Genomic DNA, 15,951 nt, shown 5'->3' with positions numbered 1-15,951 from the left:
CCCTGAGGCAGTCAGTTCACTGGCAGTAGGGTGTGCCAACTTTTCCATCATTGGAGATTTGAACCTCCATTTTGACACCATGGCCCTACCCTCAGTGAGCAGGATGGGGGCTGATCTTGAGGCCCTTCAATTGGTCCAACTGGTCTCGGATCCCACCCATGTCGGGGGACACACTTTGGACCCCTTCTTTTCAAACTTAGCGGGGGTAAAGGTGGCCCCCTCTCTTCCCATGCCTTGGACAGACCACTCGTTGGTGACGATTCACTGCCCACTGTCAGAGGCTCCTTTTAAGTCCTTGTTGCGAGTTTTGCCCAGGCGACGTTGGAGCAAATTAAAGTTGGAAGACTTTCACCGCCTCCTTACGGAAGATCCATTGGGCTTAGTGGAGGACGTGGAATCTGGTTATGACCATTTCTGCGAATGGGTAACCAGGGCCCTTGACTCCCTTATCCCGATGATATCGAGTAAGTGCGGTCCTCGTGACCCCAGCCCCTGGTACAATGGTACTCTGCGCGTATTGAAAAGTTCCGGCAGACGTGCAGAGAGAGACTGGCGGAGAACGTTCGATCAGAGCAAAAAAACCTTCTATACGGCTACTGTCAAGGTCTATCATCGAGCTGTCTGCAGAGCCCGGGCCGCTTTTTATGCTCTGGAATTTCACAACAGCTCGAATCCGGTTAAAACCATCTTTAAGGCTCTTAAGGACCTTGTGGCAAAAAAGCCCGCTTCTGATACCATCAGCTCTAATGCTCACTGTGAAACGTTGGCGGCCTTTTTTCTGGAGAAGGTTCATACCATCTACAGAGCCTTTCCTGTTGTTGTGCAGGCCGACGCCGGGCCGCATACCCTGCCTGGACAGGTGGTGTTAGACTCTTTCCCCTGTCTTTCTCCGGAGACTTTCAAGAGTTTGTCTCTCCAAGTCAAATCTGGGTCTCCGGCAGATCCGCTTAAGCCAGTAATGTTTAGAGACTCGACACTCTCACACCCAGTCCGCGAGCTGATTAACATCTCGCTCACATCTGGCCGGGTGCCTTCGAAGTGGAAGCAGGCAGTAGTAATGCCCATTTTGAAGAAGCCATCTCTCGACCCCAGTAAATCGGAGAACTATCGACCCATCTCACTTCTCCCGTGGCCAGCCAAACTCGCGGAGGTGCATGTTAACACCGCCCTCACTGACCATCTGTCGCGTACCAACGTTCTGGATGATACGCAGAACGGTTTTCGAGCTGGTCACAGTACGGAGACAGCTCTCCTTTTTATGGTCGAGCATTTGAGGGCAGTGCTTGATGCAGGTCAAACGGCGGCGCTTGTTTTGTTAGACCTGAGCGCTGCCTTTGACACTGTCTTGCATGAGATCCTCCTTCAGCGCCTCGAGGAGGCAGGTGTGACCGGTACTGCACTCCAGTGGTTCCGCTCGTTTCTAGCGGATCGGTCCTTCTGTGTGGCCGCCCCGCCCTACCAGTCCAAATCCCATCCTCTGTCGCTTGGGGTCCCGCAGGGTTCCTCGCTGAGTCCCACGTTGTTCAACCTTTACGTGAGGCCGCTGGCTGAGGTTATGAAGCTCTGCGGTTTGACTATGGTGTCATACGCAGATGACACTCAGCTAGCGGTCACGATCAGCGGGGATCCCGAGGTGGAGGCCCCACGATTCAGGGACGGACTTCGGGCGGTGGCCAGTTAGATGACGTCCAACTGTCTCCAACTGAATGCCAAAAAAACAGAGGTGATGGTCTTCGGCAAGCGGACGGATCTCTGGGGAGATACCTGGTGGCCCTCTGAGTTGGGTCCCACCCCCACTCCGGTCTCGGAGATTAAAAATCTGGGGGTGTGGTTGGACCCCTCACTCAATTTTGTTGGCCATACCAAAAGGACGGCGGCCTCCTGCTTTGGCATTCTGCGTAACCTGAGACCTGCACTCAAATATTTTGATGCCGCAACCCGCCAACTTGTGGTTCAGGCGACGGTACTGGCTCGGCTAGATTATGCCAGCTCCCTTTTTATAGGGTTAAATCAGGCCGAGCTGACTCGTCTCCAGAGAGTGCAAAATGCAGCAGCCAGAGCAGTTGTAGGCCTTCCTAGGTTCTGCTCGGTCTCTCGCACCCTGTGTGCTCTCCACTGGCTGCCTGTCAGGCAGCGGATTCACTTCAAGGTGCTTTGTTTGGCTTTTAAGATCTTAAAAGGCCCTTCTGCTCCAATACTGCATAATCTTTTGCACCCCTATATCCCTGGCCGTTCCTTCCGCTCCTCGGATCACGAACTGGCAGCAGCTCCACGCTTCAAACGTAGTCGAGCTGGGGGACGTTCCTTCAAGGTGCGGGCAGCAGCTCTGTGGAACGCATTGCCTCGCGAAATTCGGACCCTTGCCGACCTGCTTCCCTTTCGTAGGGCTGTCAAGACTCTCTTGTTTCCTTAGTTCTGTTAAAACTCGAATTTTTAAATAAATCTGCTCTTTGGTTATGTTGTGTGGCTACCTTGTCGGGCGCCGGGACGCTCCTTCGCTGGAGCAGCTGCGCGCATTACAAATGGCATTAACATAACATAACATAACATAACATAACATAACATAACATAACAAAACAGCTAGGAACCTCTGTCATTAAATCACTTACTCACACAGACTCACAGACAGACACACAACCCTACACACTGCATTGGCCAACTCATGCAGCAGTGCAGTGAACGTGGCTTGTTTTCTTTGTCTCCTGCAAAGGGCTCAGTAATTGTCTGGCTTATTCCTCCACAAGGTATGCCATCTAGAATGTTGTGGAGATGGAATATACCAATGGGCTATACAATAAAAGACCACATTTGCAATCCTCCTACAACAGCCTGGTTAGATGAGAATCATGGAATTTAAGGCCACATCTTCTGCCACGTACTGAGTCGCAAGCTGCAGTCGGACTCACCTGCAGGAAGCGGATGAGGTAACAGAGCACCATTTTGTTGATCTTGGGCAGTGAGTGGACGACGGCGATGGCCGCCTCTGGGTCCTCGTAGTGGGTGATGCACTCTTCGTAGAACTCGTGGGGTATCAGCGGCTCCTCCAGTTCTCGGTACCACAGCTTGAGCAGCGAGGCTAAAGGGAGGCAGAAGAGAAATGGACTGATGTCAAACCTGAGTACCGAGGTGATGGGACATTAGTCTCGTTAGCGCTCTAGCTATGAGGATACATTGTTCTGTACTCAAAATATACAGCTTAAAGAATTCAGACAGACATAAAAGAGACAAAAGAATAACATCCGTAGTCAGAGAAACAACAGGACTACCATCCATTCAATCACTGAAATACTAGGTCAAGCATGAATACATTTTACATGTCTTTAGCCGAATATCTTTCTTTTATGTCCACCATTTTCTTACTATTCGCAGAGCTCGTAAGGTAACAAGAGTATGTGAAAGGGATCCTCCAGGGGGTGAAATGCAGTGCCACTGGAATTATGCGGCAGAGTTAACTATATGATGCAGCAAGAAAAGACAAGTTATGTAGCTTAACCCCTCCGCTGCGCCGAACATTCCGCGCTGTTACGGAACGTTCTATTGCGCGGGCGGGGCCAGAACGTTCAGCGGATGTGCGCAGCACTACCAAGGTAGTGCACGCGACGTCCACTGAACGTGCGCCGCACTGAAGGGGTTAATGTGCATATTATATGTTAGTATTACTTATTTTTTTGTTATTTTATTCAAGTTAACAGTCAATGGACAAATGTTTCATCTCATCAGTATCACTTTAACACAAAAACAAGAGGGACTGAAACATGACCAGTCACACTTTGTGAAGGGCCTTACACAGTGCAGCAACACATGTTGCTGAGTTTTAGTAACTTCTGATCCACTTGAGCAAGACACTAAATATTCCTTTTTGTTCAGATCTGCATATTAAGCAGCAGATGATGGATTGTGTGGTAAATGCAGCAAATCCACAATTATGCAGAAAACGAAGCGATCATAGAATTGCATAATTCCAGTGCCCCTAGTGATATGACACAACAGTTCGTAAAACACCACCACACGTCAACAAAGGGACATTCAGAACCCTTAAGTTTGGTGAATGTTGGTAAAAGGAGTTTCAGTAAGAAGAACTGGGTGCTTTTATTTTCACTGAATTACCTCTTTAAGTGTGTGCTGTGAAACCAATGTGTAACCTGTAGTGGAAAGGTTTGAATTAAAGCAGGGCTGATTTTCGCAGTAATAACACCTGTTCTTTACAGCACTGTGAAAAATCACACTAAACAAATAAAGAGCTATATAAAAATACGCTATGTTGAAGATTGAGTACCTCACATGCCATCATCTACAAGAACACCATCCGCTGCATGACCTCCACAGACATCTCGACCCTGAAATAATGGAGCATCTCACCTTCCAACTCCATATATATGGAAAAAATACCATTAGAGGCACGCTCTACTACAGACCACTGGAACCACACCCCAGCTTCTGCAACAACATGCTGACCTCATCGCCCCGATCGCCATCGACTCCAAGCACTACATCTTCTTTGAGGATCTAAAATCCACCTCAAAGACCCCAGCTACACCAAAACAACTGACCTCCTGGAATGCATGAGCAACAGCGGCCTCAAGCAACTAGTCACCAACCCATCCACAATGCAGGAGACACGCTCAACCCCATTTTCAAGTCCAGCGACTCAAATGAGTACAGCCATGTCCCACTGCACACCCGATCCGACCAATACAACGTCCACTTCACCATCTCAGGACCTACTGGCACCATGGCCACCAGCTCCACGTGCAGAAACTGGAAAAATATATCATAAGACCAGTGGAAAAAGGCTCTCAACTCCCACTTCCCAGACACAACATGTAACCCAGAACAAGCTGCGAAGAACTTCTGTCAGTGGATCACTGAATGTACTGACAAAATCCCTCTTGCCAAGCCAGCCAAATTCAAAAGACCTGACGGAAGAGCCAGCTGGTTCACTGCGTTTCTGAAATCCACCAAATGCAACTGTTGGGAACTATAAAAAAAGCGACGCACCTGATGCAAAGAGACAGGCGACCATACCACCTTCAAGACAGCACTCAACCAGTTTCACCATTTCCTGAAAGAAACAACGAAGAACGCCCTGGCAGACCACATAGAAACTAGCATAAACAGCAGGAAGGAGCTCTTTGGCATCGTGAAGGAGTTCTCCATCCCTGCAGCCGATGGAAAATACATCCCCCCTCCAAGGAACTGTGTGACACCCTCGTGGACTTATTCCACAACAAGATCTCAGCCATTTACGAAAACGTCAAACCCCGACCTATCACCCCTGACAGCATCAGCAGGCTCACACCCATGATGACCAACCCCAAACACCTGCTCAGCCTCTCACAACTTAAGCCACAATCTCCATGAACGGTGTGCACTCGAGAGCACCAAATGACCCCTGTCTCCACCACGTCTTCATCCTCTGGAGCAATTGGCGACGAGCTCAAGAAAATCCTGAAAACCTGCATCACCTCAGCCGCCTTTCCTGAGCACTGTAAAAATGCTCAAATGAGGCCCCTCCTTAAGAAATCATCTGCCGACCCAGCAGGACCGAAGAACTATGGGCCCATCTCCTTGCTCCCCTTTCCAGCGAAGGTTCTTGAAGGCAATCAACCAGCAACTCACCGAATACCTGGAAAACAACTACCTCATGGACCCCTCTAAATCAGAATTCTGAGCCAACCACAGCACAGAGACAGCCCTGATTGCAGCCACCTATGACATCAGGACCCTCCTGGACCACGGATACATTAAAGCCCTCATCCTCCTGGACCTGTCAGCAGCCCTCGACACTGTCTTCCATCACATCTTGATCACCAGACTCCACCACATCGGAATCTAGAGAGACGCCCTCAAATTGATCGCCTCATACCTCACCAGACGAACCCAGAGAATCAGTTGCCCACCGTTCACCTCGGAACCTAAGAAGAGCTGTGGCATCCCCCAAGCATCGTTCCTCAGCCCCACCCTCTTCAACATGTACATGACCACCCCTGGCCAGCATCGTTAGATCACATGGACTCAACATCATCTCCTACGCCAACTACACCCAGCTCATCTTCTCACTGTAAGAAGACAACTCCACCACCAGAGTCAACTTCCATAGATGTATGATGACGTCGCTGACTGGATGAAGGGCAACTGTCTCACACTCAACACAGACAAGACGTAAGTCATCATCTTTGGGACCAAAACCTCCCCATGAAACGAATCATGGTGGCGTGCAGAACTCGACCCATCCCCTGCTCTGACAGACCATGCCCGAAACCTCTGCATCATCGTGTACAGCAAGCTATCTATGAAGAAACAGGTAAACTGTGTCTCATCCACCTGCTTCCACAACTTACGCATGCTCTGCAAGATCTTCAGGTGGCTCCCAGTCAACACCTGGAGGACCATCACACAGGCCCTTGTCACCAGCAGGCTGGACTACGGGAACACACTCTACATTGGAATCATCACACTCCTCCTGAAGAGACTACAGATAACACAAAACTCAGCAGCCAGACTCTTCCTCGACCCCCTCAGACGAACCCACATCACATTGGCTCCCGATCCAGAAGAGATGCCAGTTCAAGATGTGGCCCCACGCATAAAAAGCACTGCACAATGAAGGACCAGCTTACATCAACAAACACATGACCTTCCACCAACCGACCAGACACCTGCCTCTTCCTCACAGACACCCCCCCGGATCTACCGAAGCAACAGCAGGGGGCATTCCTCACACCTGGCGGCCGAAACTTGGAACCCTCCCTGCACCTCAGAACTGTCCCATCACTCCAACAATTCAGGAAAGGAATCAAGACCTGGCTGTTCGAATGAACACATCGCCATGAAGCAACTCCTGCACCTTGAGATGGTCATGGGTGATTTACTGCCTTTTACAAATCCTTGATTGTTTGAAGGAGTCCCAAAGCTGCAGACATGCAGATGGCATGTGCTATTGCTCCCAAGCGATACAGAAGCAGCATCACCTGAGACCTTGAGCTGTAGACATACAGATGACATGTGTTATCCCTACCATGCGTGTCACCTGAGGACCTAGGCTGTAGACAGAAAGAGGACATGTATCATGCAGTGTAGCTCGAGTCCCTAGGCTCTAGACGTACAGATGACATGTGCTATCCCTACCATATGGTGTTGCCCAAGGCCCTTTCTGTAGCCACTGAGATGACATGCAACCCCTACAATACAGTCCCACCCAAGTCCCTAGGCTGTACTCATATAGATGACCTGTGCTACCCCTACCGTGGGGGTCTCCGGACTCCCTACGCTGTAAGCATACAGATGACATGAACATGCTCCATGATGGTAGCTCTGGGACCCTTCATCTTCATCACTGCCAGTCACTCAGCTTTCTTGAAATGACTTTTTCCAGTCCTCGGTGCCTGGATACGGGTGTTTATCCCGTGGGAGGGAAGGGATAGTCATAGAATAAAAGCGCTATGATGCGGCCAGCACTGACGGCGTCATATTTTTTGTTTCCGTTTCATCGGGTGGGGTGGGGTGGAAGGCAACATAGACAACGGCATGGTGCGTATGCAAAGAAATAAGTACAAGAATAGTAGGAAACAGTGTATTTCACAAGAACTACATTTCTGTAGGCCAGCTGCAGGGTAGTTATATGTCAAATATGCACCATACCGCCTAAAATGAGTTCCTCTGAGGGGTCCAGTGCTTATCCCTCTCAAAACATATCTGCCAAGTAGTTCTGCGTCATGTATGACACATTCATCCCTTAGTTGTCTCAAGGGGATTTTTGGCACCCTGGTTCCAGTGTTTCCACACTTGCAAAGAATGTGCTCCAGTCCCCTGTCACAAGTAGATGCAGAGGTAAGTTTGGCAACTTATATATGATTATTTCATCCAACTGATAAAATCATGAAATGTAATAAAGACTCAAAGCTGATCTGAAGCATTTTACCGACGAGAGAGTAAACAAAGAAACAATCAAGTATGTGGTGTGCATTATAAAAGTAATCAATAATGGTACACATAGGGCAACATATAGCCCTTTGTGCCATAAATTACACAAAACACACTTTCAATTTTGGGTGAACACTGAAAGCAAGGGCTCGTGTTCAAGTCACTCGAGATAACTTCAAGGGTACTGGTCCCAGCAGCAAATGCGGCTGCCCGAGGCCACCGCAGGAGGCCACTCAAGAAGGCAGCCCTCTAGTGGCATCAGGACCCCCCTCACCCCCCTCCTCCTGCTGAGGGGGCAGGGACTCTGGGGGAGTCCCCTTCTTGGCGGGGCTGTGCCGCATCATATCCAGTGCGCGAGGCGGGGTGAGGTGTATATAGGTCCCCCTTACCACGCTGACGACCTCTTTGTCGCACTGGACACGCCACGGTTGCTGCCTCGTGGGTCACGCCGTCTCCCACCCTACCGCTTACCCGACGTGGCTAGTGGTAGGAAGTATGGTGAGAATGTTGTAATCTTGAACTTTTTTCGTTGCAGGCGGAGTTACAGGGCGATCTGGAAGCTAATGGGTACAGAAGGGTACCTCTGCACGGCACATAGGGGTGCCAGAGCCCAGGAGCCTCATGGGAGGTTCCCGGAAACAGTGTCGGCGCCCCGTTAGTCATTTGGGCAGTTGTGGGCCTGAACAACCGGGGGCTTGCCTTGCTACTCTCTGCCCTGACAGGGGCGTGAGTAATAAGGGACCAGGTGTCACGTGATCCGGGAGGAGGATCACCAGAAGGGGCAGCACAGATGTGGTTCGCCCCAGTGCTGCTCGGCTTATCAGGCAGGCAGGTGGCGAGAATGCTGCTTGCCCTTGGATCGCCGTAAGATAACGCACCATATTACATAATGTTGTATGTAATAAACCTGCAGCATTTTTCATACAAAATCTGTGTGGTGTATACTTATTTGCATGCATTCTATGTGTTTGGGGTGGGGAGTGTTGCCATGATGGTACTATGCCTCGTGCCGGACATTTATTTGTGAAATCTGTCTCACTCGAGAATTTCTGCTTTCTGCTTGCAGCAGTGCCCGTCTGTAAAAAAAAGAAAACAAAATGTTTACGTCGAAAAGCCGCAAAAGTCTGCATTTTACGCGAAATGTCAGGCGTACCACCGGCCGTTTAATGAAAATTTTACACCAGCCTTTAATCTATACTGATGAATTGTTTTCCCACCATGAGTCCAACATACATAAAGCCAATTCATTCAGCACTCCAGAGCCTTGCTCTGGGTGGGAGGCTTTGCTGTGCCTGGGAAGCCTACGTCATGCTTCCTTTTATTGATATTTGGACATGTGGTGGGCGGCCACGCTGGTAAACACCGCAGTAGAACACTAAGCATCATTTGTTCCCTCGTCTGTGTCACTGAGTCAGCCTCATCATTCATTATGCAGATGAGCCGCGCACCACAGAGGCCCGCTTCAATTAGAGTCGCGGAGACGGGAATGTACGGAGACAAGAAAGGGCCATAACTCTGCCGAGAAGGCCTGCGGCCCACCAGCTGTCCGCCCGCCCGCGCGCCTCTTCACTTTCTGCCTCGTAAGCAGGACCACTGTGCGCTCTGCGCAGTCTGGAGGCCGGCGGGGGCTTTTAATTTAATGTGCATGTTATTTTACCATAAGAGGGCACAAGGACGTTTTTCCAAGGCTCTTGTCACTCACAAAAACACCTTAAATCACAGCAACAGGGACCAGCTCTCGCTTCCTGCTCTGCAACCTTAGCCGGGCTTCCGTCCACAGATGACTTGGATGGTCCAGAGGGGCATCCGCCATCTTTAGCCGGACACACCTATAATTATATAAGGGAATAGACCTGCCCAGCTGCACAACACGCATCTCTAACAAACACTACCTGACCAGCTGACTTTGCACTGCGCTGTAAATTCTATGAATGAATGATTTGGGTTTTGTATGGCGCAACTTAGCCCGTAGGCGTCAAGGCGCTGCAGATGGATAGATATGTGTGAGAGGGGAAGGGGGTGCGCCGGCTATAGGTAGGCTTCCCTAAAAAGCCAGGTCTTCAAGGCCTTCCGAAAGAGGGGAAAGGAGGGTTGATCCTTGAGCTCCGCTGGAAGGGAGTTCCAAATCCTTGGAACAAGAGTGAAAAAGGCCCTCCCGCCCCACCTTGCCTTAAAGATTCTGGGTACAGCAAGAAGATTTTTATTTGTTGAGCGGAGTGCCCTGCCAGGGGAATACGCAAAAACTGCCCGAAAGGCAACCCATCTCGTAAGCCTCTAGGATGGTTACTGGAGTATTCGAGTAATGTATTGCGGGAGGTAGGTTTAGTAAACAGCTTAGTAGAAAGTCCACCATCATGTGGAAAAATAGTCAGGTCAAGAAAGCCAATTTGATCTTTGCTGGAGTTCGAGGTGAACCTCAAATCATAGGAACACGTGTTGCGCCAATCAAGAAATAAAGATAAATCGTCCGCACTACCAGTCCAAATAAAGAAAATGTCGTCGATATATCGACGACAATTAAGAACGTTGTCAAAATAAGGATTAACATCACAGTCAAAAATATATTGTTGTTCAAAATCGTCCACAAATAAAATAGCAAAATTGGGGGCATAAGAAGCCCCCATAGATGTCCCCTTAATCTGTAAATAATATTGTCCATCAAACTCAAAATAGTTGTTGGTTAAAGAAATCCGTAACAACTCAACAATAAACTCCGTCGGGACAGGTACAGGAGCCATCCTGGTGTCCAAGACTTTCCTGATCACTTCCAAACCCTCTAGTTGTGGAATGTTGGTGTATAAGGACTCAATGTCTAAACACACCAACAATTGAGTTTGAGGGCAGAATTGCATCGTCTCTAACTGGGAAATATATTTTTTCCAGCCACAGTATTGGGTACTAAGCTGGCAGAATAATTTGCTGCTATTGCTTCAAGCAAGTTCTATAAGAAATATTCCACTGATCAAGTGTGTCTTTTCGTTTTTAAAGTAAGTTTGGTTTTCTTTAGTTATTTTGTACAGTATTAAATTGGCTCTGTACAGAATTCTTAATTTTGTCCTCTTTTGCTCTAGCTCTTCAAATTTATATGCGGATGACCATAAATTAATAATTGGTCCTCTTCACTTCTCTGAAAGGTGATGTTGCCTGGTTTATATTTGGTTGTGGAGGTTATTTCTTTAGGTCACTTTTGGACGTTTTCACTGGGTGTTCTCTTTTTCATTTTACTTAGCTCTTACACTTTCTCACTTTTTAGTTTTCTTTGGCTCACTTGCTTTCTGTCTAAACTCTATTTGGAATAAGTCATGCTGAATGAATAACGTATATGAATTGTCACATTTCTGAAACCATGTTTTTATTGTATAGATTCTCAACGCTCAAGTAAATTCCTTGTCCTGAAGATGACCGCTTAAAACAAGCAGCGGTCGAAACGCCGTTGACGCTTCTGTGTGGCCCAAATTTATTAAGGACAATGTGTTTATGTTCATGTTGTTCATTTTTATTATGTAAAGATCTCATGTGCCACTTGTCTGGTTTTTGTTATATGTCTTTTGATGTATACCAGCATTGTTTGTCTTGAGCGTAGATTTTTTAATGTGTTTTTTAATGATTTTAAATAATAAACATTATTTGTGATATTGATTACGTTGTTCCATAGGCTTTTCCTTTTTCTTTTATTCCAATTTTCTTTTTCTTTCTGAGTTAGACTACGTACAGTTAGGAAGGTGGTTTTGCTTTCCCTGAAACTATTGTTTGATGTTATAACTGATTGTCCCGGGTTCGGGGTTTTTGGACAGCCCCTGTGGTTGTTAATGATATTACAGACAAAGGCGCAGAGTCAAAGGATCCCTCAGAAGGCGCCCTGACAGTGCGCCATTTAAAAGGTGGCGCACTGTTAGTGTACCTCCTGACAGCAGCCGTTTGCAGAAGGTAAAGGGGGTCCCATGGACCCCCAGACATCCACTTGCAGGTGGGTGCAGTCACTGGCTGCACCCGCCTGCAAAGGGATCTCTATTACCCTGTAAAAAGTGCAGGCGGGTGCTGCCTGCACTGTGAAAACACGGAGCAGCTGCTCCATTTTTTCACATGAATGCGCTGTCCCCAGGGCAGCGCGAGTTCATGGCTGCCCTGGAGGCACTGTATACATCATAATAGGGCGCATTGTAATTCTTTGCGCCCGGCGCACCTTTTAAAATATAATATATCATTTGTAAAGCGCACTACTCACCCATGAGGGTCTCAAGGCGCTGGGGTGGGGAATGCTGCTACTGCTCGAAAAGCCAGGTCTTCAGGAGTTTTCTGAAGGTCAGCAGGTCTTGGATCTGCAGTAGGTGGATGGGGAGGGTGTTCCAAGTCTTGGCGGCGAGGTGGGAGAACGATCTGCCGCCGGAGGTGCGCCAGATGCAAACAATCACAACGCATAATACGGCCCCAGTGTTCTTCAACCTGGTCTAGAATGAGAGCTACAACTGAGCGCTGAAAATCCAACTGAGCTCCTGACTTTGACAATTGTTGCAGCAGTGACCATCAGAGTAATGACCATAGCTTGCAGGATTGCGGATTGCCAGCAGTAGGGACCTCCCAGATATATATCATAGCATCTGAGTGACACCAAAATATATCCAGAATGACGACTAATACAATACTACGATGACTCTACTGTATGCTCTGTACGTTGAAGGCGCTCAGTGTACCGCTCCACCACAGGGTGACCTCCGACTGTACTGTATGCTTTGTACGGAGAAGGGACGCACTGTACCGCTGCACCGCAGGGTGACCTCTGAATGTACTGTATGCTCTGTACGTAGAAGGCGCTCACTGTAGCACTCCACCGCAGGGGGACCTCCGACTGTACTGTATGCTCTGTATGTAGAGGGCGCTCACTGTACCGCTCCACCACAGGGTGAACTCCGACTCTACTATATGCTCTGTACATTGAAGGCGCTCACTGTACCGCTCCCCCACAAGGGGACCTCTGACTGTACGGTATGCTCTGTAGGTAGAAGGCGCTCACTGTACCACTCCACCACAGAGTGGAGTGGTGTGGCTCACTGGTTAGAGGCGGCAGACCCGGAAGCAGAGAACGGCCCGGGACCAGGGTTCAATTCCCGACGCGGCAGGGTCGTGGACCAGGGTCAGCGGACTTGATCATTCTCGCCTCGGTGCCTACTTTAACCAGGGATCACACTCGGCAACTCTGGGCATTAGCTTGCCTCATCTCTACAACGGCCCCCACATTCGCTGGGGATGCCTGGTTTCACCTTGGAGATACCCAGTAGGGACCATCTAACAGGGATAGCCAGGACGGGCTCCCCAGCGGTCTACAGCGCCACGACGCCTCAGGGCAGCAGTGCGCTTTACAAGACACATACACACCTCTGACTGGACTGTATGCTCTGTCGGTGGAAGGCACTCACTGTACTGCTCCACCGCAGGGTGACCTCTGACTGTACTGTATGCTCTGTACGTTGAAGGCGCTCACTGTACCGCTCCACCACAGGGGGACCTCCGACTGTACTGTACGCTCTGTACGTTGAAGGAGCTCACTATACCGCTCCCCCACAAGGGGACCTCTGACTGTACTGTATGCTCTGTAGGTAGAAGGCGCTCGCTGTACCGCTCCACCGCAGGGGGACCTCCGACTGTACTGTATGCTCTGTAGGTAGAAGGCGCTCACTCAAGCGCTCCACCACAGGAAGGTGAACTCGGGCTGTACTGTACGCTCTGTAGGTAGAAGGCTCACTGTACCACTTCCCGACAGGGTGACCTCTGACTGTACTGTATGCTCTGTAGGTAGAAGGTGCTCACTGTAGCGCTCCCCCACAGGGTGACCTCCGACTGTACTGTACGCTCTATAGGTAGAAGGCGCATACTGTACCGCTTCCCTACATGGTGACCTGACTGAACTGTATGCCCTGTACATTAAAGGCGTTCATTGTAGCTCGAAGGCACTCACTGTACTGCTCCACCACAGGATGACCTCTGACTGTACTTTATGCTCTGTACATTGAAGCCGCTTACTGTACCGCTCCACCACAGGAGGGTGACCTCTGACTGTACAGTATGCTCTGTACATAGAAGGCGCTCACTGTACCGCTTTTCCACAGGGTGACCTCCGACTATACTGTATGCTCTGTATGTAGAACGTGCTCACAGTACCGCTCCCTCACAGGGTGACCTCCGATTGTACTGTACGCTCTGTATGTAGAATGCGCTCACTGTACCGCTCGCCCTCAGGGGGATCCATGACTGTACTGTATGCTCTGTACGTAGAAGGCGCTCACTGTAGCGCTCCTCCACAGGGGACCTCCGACTGTACTGTATGCTCTGTACGTATAAGGCGCTCACTGTACCGCTCCCCCAAAGGCGGATCCATGACTGTACTGTATGCTCTGTACGTAGAAGGCGCTCAATGTACCGCTCCCCCACAGGGGGATCTCTGACTGTACTGTATGCTCTTTATGTAGAAGGCGCTCACTGTAGCGCTCCACCACAGGGTGACCTCCGACTGTACTGTATGCTCTGTAGGTAGAAGGCACTCACTGTAGCGCTCCACCACAGGGTGACCTCCGACTGTACTGTATGCTCTGTATGTTGAAGGCGCTCACTGTACCGCTCCACTGCAGGGTGACCTCTAACTCTTCTGTATGCTTTGTGAGTAGAAGACGCTCACTATGGCGCTCCACCACAGGGTGACCTCTGACAGCACTGTATGCTCTGTACGTAGAAGGCGCTCACTGTACCGACCCACCACAGGAGGGTGACCTCTGACTGTACTGTGTGCTCTGTACGTAGAAGGCGCTCACTGTAGCACTCCACCACAGGGTGACCTCCGACTGTACTGTATGCTCTGTATGTTGAAGGCGCTCACTGTACCGCTCCACTGCAGGGTGACCTCTGACTCTACTGTTTGCTCTGTGAGTAGAAGACGCTCACCATAGCGCTCCACCACAGGGTGACCTCCGACAGCACTGTATGCTCTGTACGTAAAAGGCGCTCACTGGACCGCTCCACCACAGGAGGGTGACCTCTGACTGTACTGTATGCTCTGTACGGAGAAGGCACTCACTGTACCGCTCCACCACAGGAGGGTGACCTCTAACTGTACTGTATGCTCTGTACGTAGAAGGCGCTCACTGTACCGCTCCACCACAGGGGGACCTCTGACTGTACTTTATGCTCTGTATGTAGAAGGCGCTCACTGTACCGCCCCCCAAAGGGGGATCCATGACTGTACTGTACACTCTGTACGCAGAAGGCGCTCACTGTACCGCTCCACCACAGGGTGACCTCCGACTGTACTGTATGCTCTGTACGTAGAAGGCGCTCACTGTACCGCTCCACCACAGGAGGGTGACCTCTGACTGTACTGTATGCTCTGTACGTAGAAGGCGCTCACGGTACCGCTCTACTACAGGAGAGTGACCTCTGACTGTACTGTATGTTCTGTATATAGAAGGCGCTCACTGTACCGCTCCACCACAGGAGGGTGACCTCTGACTGTACTGTATGCTCGGTATATAGAAGGCGCTCACTGTACTGCTCCACCACAGGGGGACCTCTGACTGTATGCTCTGTACGTAGTAGGCACCCACTGTACCGCTCCACCGCAGGTTACCTCCGACTATACTGTATGCTCTGTACTTTGAAGATGCTCACTGTAGCACTTCCCTACAGGGTGACCTCTGACTGTAGTGTATGCTCTGGACGTAGATGTCACAGACTTCCATCACTTTACAACATGTAGCTATCACAATATGGTGAAGGAGACGTTTCACTGTATAGCATGCTCTGGGCTCCGAAGGTACATAGTTCACCGATCAACAACATGCCCCCCACAACATGTAACCTGATGGCCACTGACCCATTCTGTCTCTTGTACACCCAGAAGGCACAGACCTCCCTTGCGTCACAACAGGGACTTATCACAGTGACTCATAAAATGTCACAGTAGCTGCCTTCTGGCTATAAAGTATTCTATTCATACATTCTGGAGTTTTTAAAGCCAAGAACCGCTGACTGCAGGGGTAC

General features: G+C 49.7%; 1 protein-coding gene across 1 annotated transcript in view; it reads right to left on the bottom strand.

Annotated features, from left to right (window-relative positions):
- Positions 1-15,951, bottom strand: part of ARHGAP39 (Rho GTPase activating protein 39) — an 854,292-nt gene that overhangs the window by 10,166 nt on the left and 828,175 nt on the right. The window contains exon 9 of the mRNA XM_078686621.1: positions 2,907-3,076. Within this exon, the coding sequence (XP_078542747.1) occupies positions 2,907-3,076 (170 nt within the window). The remainder of the gene's footprint in view (positions 1-2,906; positions 3,077-15,951) is intronic.

This window comes from Lissotriton helveticus, chromosome 4_1, assembly GCF_964261635.1.
Source record: "Lissotriton helveticus chromosome 4_1, aLisHel1.1, whole genome shotgun sequence".
Lineage (NCBI taxonomy): Eukaryota > Metazoa > Chordata > Amphibia > Caudata > Salamandridae > Lissotriton > Lissotriton helveticus.
Note: the sequence above shows the minus strand (reverse complement) of the source record. Positions and strands in the feature narration are given on the sequence as shown.